Source organism: Chlorella variabilis, assembly GCF_000147415.1.
Source record: "Chlorella variabilis unplaced genomic scaffold CHLNCscaffold_5, whole genome shotgun sequence".
Classification (NCBI taxonomy): Eukaryota; Viridiplantae; Chlorophyta; class Trebouxiophyceae; order Chlorellales; family Chlorellaceae; genus Chlorella; species Chlorella variabilis.
In genome coordinates this window covers 124,154-131,791 of record NW_005435083.1, presented here as the reverse complement: position 1 = coordinate 131,791, position 7,638 = coordinate 124,154, and the positions used below count along the sequence as shown (strand labels likewise).

At 64.3% G+C, this 7,638-nt stretch overlaps 4 protein-coding genes across 4 annotated transcripts in view; 2 read left to right on the top strand and 2 right to left on the bottom strand.

Moving 5' to 3' along the window:
• Positions 1 to 443, top strand: part of CHLNCDRAFT_21383 (hypothetical protein) — a gene marked incomplete at both ends in the record, with an annotated part of 1,260 nt that extends 817 nt beyond the window's left edge. The window contains 2 exons of the mRNA XM_005849662.1: positions 3 to 197; positions 286 to 443. Of these exons, the coding sequence (XP_005849724.1) occupies positions 3 to 197; positions 286 to 443 (353 nt within the window). The remainder of the gene's footprint in view (positions 1 to 2; positions 198 to 285) is intronic.
• Positions 444 to 941: 498 nt separating this feature from the next.
• Positions 942 to 3,963, bottom strand: CHLNCDRAFT_142716 (hypothetical protein; the record flags this gene model as incomplete). Its single annotated transcript, XM_005849391.1, has 10 exons — positions 942 to 1,036; positions 1,140 to 1,176; positions 1,302 to 1,445; positions 1,565 to 1,657; positions 1,731 to 1,940; positions 2,125 to 2,322; positions 2,462 to 2,679; positions 2,816 to 2,971; positions 3,136 to 3,424; positions 3,751 to 3,963. 10 exons carry the CDS (start codon positions 3,961 to 3,963, stop codon positions 942 to 944), a joined length of 1,653 nt encoding a protein of 550 aa, XP_005849453.1.
• A 488-nt stretch (positions 3,964 to 4,451) lies between these two features.
• Positions 4,452 to 5,484, top strand: CHLNCDRAFT_142715 (hypothetical protein; the record flags this gene model as incomplete). Its single annotated transcript, XM_005849661.1, has 4 exons — positions 4,452 to 4,547; positions 4,707 to 5,057; positions 5,186 to 5,278; positions 5,416 to 5,484. The coding sequence occupies 4 exons, from the start codon at positions 4,452 to 4,454 to the stop codon at positions 5,482 to 5,484; spliced, it is 609 nt and encodes a 202-aa protein (XP_005849723.1).
• A 365-nt stretch (positions 5,485 to 5,849) lies between these two features.
• Positions 5,850 to 6,281, bottom strand: CHLNCDRAFT_21256 (hypothetical protein; the record flags this gene model as incomplete). Its single annotated transcript, XM_005849390.1, has 2 exons — positions 5,850 to 5,898; positions 6,172 to 6,281. 2 exons carry the CDS (start codon positions 6,279 to 6,281, stop codon positions 5,850 to 5,852), a joined length of 159 nt encoding a protein of 52 aa, XP_005849452.1.
• Positions 6,282 to 7,638: the final 1,357 nt, after the last annotated feature.

Genomic DNA, 7,638 nt, shown 5'->3' with positions numbered 1-7,638 from the left:
AGGCGCTGCGCGCTACGACTTTGACCGCTTTGGCATCATCTTCCGCCCCAGCCCCCGCCAGTCTGACTGCATGATTGTGGCGGGCACGCTGACCAACAAGATGGCGCCCGCGCTGCGCAAGGTGTACGACCAGATGCCCGAGCCGCGCTGGGTGGTGTCCATGGGCAGCTGCGCAAACGGCGGCGGCTACTACCACTGTGAGCGCCTCCGCCCGCCCTTGCCTCGCCGCCCCACCACCAGCTGGCGCCACGCCCTGCCTCCTGCTCCCTCGCCTTCACCCCGCAGACTCGTACGCTGTGGTGCGCGGCTGCGACCGCATCGTGCCCGTGGACATCTACGTCCCCGGCTGCCCTCCCACCGCGGAGGCGCTGCTGTACGGCATGCTGCAGCTGCAGAAGAAGATTGGGCGCACCAAGAAGACGCAGGTGTGGTTCAACAAGTAGACGCTGTTGTCGTCTGGGGCCGGGCTGGAGCGTGCTCGAAGGTGGAGGATCCCATCTAGGCGCCCAGCATCCTGCGGATGCGGGCATTGAAGTCCCCCAGCAATTGTGTATGGCTCAGGGGCGGCAGGCCCCTTCATTCTGCGTCTGCATTGTGCGTTTGCGTGGAGCTTGTATCTCTGTCGACTCCTCCCTCAAGCAGCTGCTGAAGCAGCTTTGCACCACACTTTCTGCTCCTCCCTTCCGGCCGTCATTCTCCCGCTTTCCCTAGCAAGGCGCCGTGTAATAATGGTCACAGCAGCAAGAAGAGGGGTACGGTCCAGCAAAATCAGACAGACATCAAAGAGGGCGCTGGGCAAACAGTTCGAGGGCAAGGCATGGGGAAGAGAGCAAACGAAAGCAAGAAAAGCAACATAATGATGGGGTCATGCACGTCGCCTGATTGATGTGCGGCAATGCTGCAGCGGGCCATCACGGCGGCGCTGGGAACCGAGCGTGGCCTCACACCGCCTGCTCCAGCGCCTTGGCCACCGCGATTTCCATGTCCTGCGCGCTGAGCTCGTTGTCGGGGTGCGCCTCAATGCGTGCCAGCAGCTCTGCGGCCGGCAGGGGCAGGTCCAGCCACGGAACAGGTCAGCAGGCGCGAGTCGCAGGCAACGGCCTTGCAGCGGCAAGCTGCAGGCACTCGGCAAAGCCCACCTGTCATGAAGAGCATCAGCTCGCGGGGCGTCGTCAGCTGCAAACGCATGTCAGGCAACAGGGTGGTGACCTCCATGTCTGCGTCCCACCTCTGACCCCAAACTGCCCCACCACCGCCCTGCAGTCGGACAAGCCTGACAACCCTCACCGCCGCCGCCGTACCTTGGAGATGTACGAGGAGAAGTCCTCCACCTTGATGGCGTTGAACAGGTCGGCAAAGCTGTGCAGCTGCTTGTCCTCCACATGCACCTCGCCGCCGCCCGAGCTGGCGCTGGCGCTGGTGCTGTTGCGGCGAAGCTGCTCCATCTGCAGCATGACCGGGGGCAGTGCAGGGAGAACTGAGGCAAAGCTTGCAGAGGGTGCCTGGCCCCGTGCCCAGGGGGCAGGGTCCAGAGTTTGGCACCACAGCGCCAACTCGCCCCCACCTGCGCCGCCATGAAGCGCCGCTCTGCCAGCTCCTCCAGCTGGTGCCGGCTCCACTGCAGGTCCCGCACAAAGTGGCGGTCAAACCGCGCCTCCTGTAGGCAGGGGATGCAGGTGGGTGTGCGGCAGCTGTGAGGACCGGTGCTTCCCAAAGTGCGGCCACCCTACCACGTGGCAGCGCAGGCGGCAGGCGGAGCCCCATGCATGCGTGCGTTTGAGGCCTGCCTTGAGCGTCTTGTCTGTGTTGAGGTCCAGTGAGAGGCGGGAGTCGGGGAAGAACAGGTGCATTCGACCAAAGCTGAGCATGTCGTTCTTGCACACCTCACGCGCAAACACCTTCAGCGCGCCCGGGTACAGCACGGGGTCAAGCAGCACCACCTGCAGGGGCGATGGTGGGGAGTGTGGTGGGTGGGTGGGTGTCTGCTCAGGCGGGGAGGGCTGTAGCATGGCCAACTAATTGCATGCAGAGGGCAGGCCAGACCAGCCACCAGAGCGATCCTGGGCGCCGAGGGCCGTGCAAACGGTCGCAACCACAGGGCCGCCGCCACCGCTCGGCACGCACCTCGTCAAAACAGTCGCCAAACACGGCGAGCGATTCAAAGCCCAGCAGCCGCACCAGGCCGGACAGCAGGTCCAGCTTCTGGTGTGCCGACACCCCGATGCACAGCTGGCGGATGGTCTCAGCAGAGTCGTGGGAGCTGAACAGCGCGCCCAGCATCGCCGCGATCGTCTGCAGCTGCTGCTGCTTCACAACGCGCACCTGCAGCAGCGGACGCGGCACCAGCAGCTCGAGGGGCAGGGTGTGTGCCGCCGCTCACTGGCACCGGCACACCCATGAAACCTGTGCCTGAGTCCCCCTCATCCCACACGAACCCAACCACCCCTGCCAGCCCGCGCACCTGGCCGACGAGTGCCGCAGCTCGCCCCAGCCCGCTGGTGCGCGTGTGGCGGCGATACAGGTATGCGCCACCCAGCGCCGCTGTGCCTGCCAGCGCCAGGCTCAGCCGCGGGTGGTCTGTGAGGAAAGGGGCGTTGGCCTCCACCTCGCCTCGCACCGCCTCCAGCGGCCCCGACAGCAGGCCAGCCAACTCTGGGTTGTGGGACGCAATCGCGGTGCCTGGCAGGGCAGGGCAGGGCGGTGGGTGGGGGTTGCGACTGCCGCACATCGCAGGGAGCAGCGGCGGGCAGCGGCTCATGGGCAGGATGCCGGTCAGAAAGCAGCAGGGCGCCTGCGGCATAGCCGCCAGCCTCACCTCCCGCCAGCACGGTGCCGACGCCAGCCGCCGCTGTCAGCTGAAGCGCGGAGTAGCGTGCCGGCAGCAGCTTGGCGCGCAGGAAGTCGAGTGAGTTGGCGTCCGTCTTGGCATACAGGTGGGCCAGCAGCAGGAACTGCTTGGCGGCACGCGGGTCTGCGCCAGGGCGGGCAGCAGAAGCAGGGCGGCAGGTGAGGGTCGGGGGCCAGCAGTGGAAGGTTCTGCCACCACAAGAGAGAGATGCAAGGCGCTGTCAAAACAGTCCCCCCCCCCCGCCCCACACACACCCACCCACTCCTCACGTCCCACCCCTCACCCACCCGAGCGTATGCGCTCCAGCATGTCCATCCCCTCCACGCTGGCGGTGTCTGTCACCTCATCCACAAGGTGCGTGGCCGCATAGCTCAGCATGCAGTCCACCATGTCGGCAGAGGTCCATGCCTCGCTGAACAGCGCATCCCAGTTCTCGTCAGAGGCGCCCACGCGCTCCTGGAACTGGCGCAGGCAGCCGGTGAGGTGGCCGGGGCGGGAGAGGTCAATGACAAAGTGGCCGCGCGTCTTGCCAGAGGCGCGTGCCGCGTCGTTGTATGCCTGGTAAGCGCGCTGCATCTGCAGGCGCCCGGGGCGGGGGGTGGCGCGCGTGACCGCGGGTGAGGGTGGGAGGGGCTAGGCAGCACAGCTACCGAGGTTACAACGGCACAGCGCGAGGCCAGGATTTGGCTGTGCCCAGGAAGCAGGTGTGCAGGTACACTGCATGTGTCACAGACATGCAGCTTGCAGTAGACATGCATGCCTGCATGCGGATGGTGGTCTTGCCGCTGCCCCGGCGCCCAAAGAAGATATATGTTGTTTCTGCATAGGTGGGCCCAGAGCCGGCGTTTGAGACGTGGAGCGCAGGGGGGTGGGCAAGGCAAGGCCCAGGCAAGTATACGCACGCAGGGTCCTCGTGGGGGTGCCAGCCTAATAAGAGCACACCAGGACTCGCCTGATGGCTTGAAGCCTTGCAGGTCACTGTGGATGTAGAGCGACACATCATCGAGCTCCGTCTTCTCGGCAGTGCGGTCGACAAAGGGGTTGCGCGACAGGTGAAACTGCTTCAGCAGGTCGGTCTGGCGCCCGTTGCCGGGGCGGAGGCCCTTGGCGGACATGGTGGCGGGTGGCGGCAGCAGCGGTGCGCACTGTGCTGTGAGCACGAGGGGCTGGCGCTCGCCCCGGAAGCTGGGACACTACCAAGGAGCCCCTGGGGCACTGGCACAGCTAGGTGATGGTCACGGGGCTGCAGTTCCAGCGCACTGAGAGACTGTGTCCCCAACGCTCTCGGGGTAGGTGCGCAGCTTGCTGGATTGCCCAGCATCAAGGGTTGCTACGCCAGAAGCAAGCGGGAGAAGGGGTTGCCACGGCGGCCGAATGAGCGCCCCATGGGCTGAAAGAAAAGCTCATCCCTCGAGCGCTCATTACCGTGCACCGTGTAGGACACACCAGCTCACTTATTAGCCTTCCCCTGGCCGGCCAACAAAACCAAAAAACTGTGTCCGCGCTCCGCCACAATCGTCAGGCAACACGCACCACAGCCGTGACAGCGCAGGGGGACGACCCAGGGCTGCACAGCAGAGCGGCACGGGGCCGGCGCGCGGGCATGAGCGGGCAGGCCGCCAGGGCGCCGCCATCGGCGGCGGCGACGCGCCCTGACATTATCGACCTGTTGGACAGCGATAGCGAGGACAGCCCATTGGTGAGGTGTTTAATCATTGCGCCCAGGCCTCCTGGGCTGCAGATGATTTGTGAGACACGCAGGCTTCCACAGCCTGCATTTGGGCTAAGCGCCCACCCGATGTGCCACTCAGCGGATCATGCTGCCTGCCTTCTGCACCACGCCTGCCCTGCCTTGCAGCGCACCACTAGCGGCCGAGGTGCAGGGCCCTCCGGCCGTCAGGCCACAACATCAGGCCAGCGCAGGCAGCAGCAGCAGCAGCGGCGCCGCTCGGCTCCAGGGATGGCAGCAGCCGTGGGGGCACACGCCGACGTGATTGACCTGACGGGACCTGCGGCGGAAGCCGACCTGCAGATAGTGCGCAGCACAGTGCAGCGACTGCCAACGCGAGGCGTGAAGAGATCTCGCCCCACAGCGGCGCAGCAGCTGTCGCCCATGAAGCAGCTGCTGCTGCAGCAACTGCGCAACCCGCCACCGCCGCCGCCAGCGGAGCCCGAGCCAGAGGGCCCCAAATGTGGCATTTGCATGGAGGTGGGCGGCAGCATTGGGAGGGGAACAGAGGAACCTGCTTCCCCAGGCTCACCTGCAGCTCAGTCCAGCTACCACTAATTCGCCTGGACCTGCTGCCTTCGAACACATGCACACCTTGCCCCTTGCAGCCCATGGGCGGCAGCCAAGGCCGCCAGATGGCCAGCGGCAACTGCGGTCACGTCTATTGCTACGACTGCCTGGTAGCGGCAGTGCGCACGCAGGTGTGGGAAGCGTGCGATCAGCACAAGTTGTTGGAGGGCACGTCTGGCTTGCCTCTAAGGCTTGCCGCCTCCGCACCATTTATGCATGCATTCTGCTGAAAGGCTGGTGCTGCCATTGCTGACTGCTACTGCTGCAGAAGAAATGCCCGACGTGTCGAAAGGGGATGCAGCAGCGCCAGATCCACAAGGTGTTCATCAATACGTAATCCAGCCGGGCAGCGTCAGAGGCAAGCGTCCAAGGCAGGATTCCGCTGCTGCTGCTTGTATACAACACAATCCTACCCTGTTCCTGTCCTTCTGAGCGCGCTGCACAGCCCAGGCTGTAACCGGCCCTTCCTCGCCTGCTGCACCATATCCTGCATGGCGACCCCAGCCTGCTCATCCGCATGCGCCTGCTGCGCCTCTGCAGCGAGGTCATGCCTCGCTGTTGAATACGAGGGTTAGGAGAGCGAATTACACAGCACCGGTGTCATCACTAACACGTGTGCTGCATGAAGCTGCCAATGGTGGCAGCCCTAAGCGTCTGCTGCTGCGGTTGCTGCACGCGGGCAACGTCCTCCAAAACATGAAATCAGATGCCCAGCTTGGTGCGCCGCCAGTGCCGGCGCTTCGCATTGTAGCTGCAGAACCAAGGGGGGGCAAACATGGGGAGAGACTCAACCACAGCTGCCTGGAATGTGTGTTCGACCTGCCAGCATGTGGCAGCATAAAGCTGATGCGCAGGTTGCGGGACTCTCCAAGTGTGCCACAGGCTCCTGCTGCCAGCATCATGTCCCAAGCTGCCGTTGCCTCTTTGATGCACTGCCTGCTCAGTGCAGAAGTGTCCAGGATCCACCCAAGTTTGTGCAGCTGCCCTTGCTGACCCCCCAGCCCTCGTCAATGGTGGCACGCACCGGATGGTGTTGCCGGTCCTAAAGCGGATCCATGGGGGGATGGGGCGGTTCTGCCGCGCCTTGCGCGCCAGCTTCTTCTTGATGATGAAGCGTTTCTGGGACGGCTGCATCGGGAGGAAGACAAGAGAGGTTGCGCAGCCATCGACGGCGGCAGAGGCGGCGGGTGGCTCGCCCCTCCCCCAGCAGAGCGCTGCGCGCTGCTTTTGTTGCTGTGGCCACCTACTGCCTCTGCGCCGCCTTCCACACGCCAGGGCTGGCCGATTGGCACCCTGCCGGCCGTGCATGGGCCAGAGTCGCTGTCGCGCCCCAGGCGCGGCTGCTGCTGCTGAAACGGCTGCTTGCACCACCGCAACTGACGGTTTCACTGCCGGCCGGCCCAGCCAGCCCAGCGCCACCCCCCCCCCACGCCATGCCCCCGCATCGGCACTTGCACTGCAGGGGTGGGCTCACCATTTTGTCCGCTCCTCTGCCGCCAAGAGGACTGCAGCGGCCGCGCAGGCCAGCTTTGTTCGTCGTTGTGGACCCAGGACAGACCCGCAGCATGGCGCAGCAGAACACAAACTCTGCTCTATTGTGTGATCGTTCTGAGGTCTCGATGCTCTCTGATGTCTCAGGACTTGATGTGGCTGCTTTGCCGTCCCTGGTTGGTGGGCTCCCTGGGCTGTCCAGAGCAATGTCCTGCAGTGCTTTTGCCTTGAGGGTGGGGAGCCAGGATCCGACAGAACGAATCCAAAGCCACGTTATGCGCCAGGAAGGCCATCTCCCCCCAAAACAAGTTGCCGCCCGCCAGTGCCTCCTGCACTGTGGCTGGTCGCGTGGTTCCTGCAGGCAGCACCAATACGCAGGGAAAATCACAAGGGTACGGTGGGCTGCCAGCACACCTTCTGCACTGTGTGAGGCACGTTGCAGACAGAAGACGGTGACCCCACCCGACGGTGACCGTCGGGTGGCGGTACCCTCGTCTCTCAATTTGGGTGCGAGCACAAGGGTGTGTCAATGGGCACTGTTGGTGAAAGAATGAGGCAGGTTCGCCAATCTCTGCTTGGCATTTCCATAATGTTGTATGACGTGGGCCCTGGGCCGATTGAAGCCAGTCCAAATGTGTCACGATACTTGTGTGGTTACAGATGGGGCTTTGCAACTGGGGCGTGATAATATTGGTGCTAGGTGGTCAGTCAGTGCGAGGGTCAAAGGCAGTGTTTACAAGGCCGGTATGAGGTGCAAAGAGGCTGTATTGCCTTGTGAAATGGTCGGGCACCATGCAGGTGGTGCGCGCGATGGCACAATGCAGCTCCTCGTGAGGCCGGCAGCTGGTGGGCGCCCAACTCCGCCCTGTCGTGCTGCTGATTTGGTACAGTACGCTGCGCCCGCCGCAGCTGTTCACGATGTCGGGCCTGCATCCTGCGACGCTGGTCAGCACAGCACCGCTCGACAACACAGCTGCGCTGCCGGTACAACCCCAGTCGG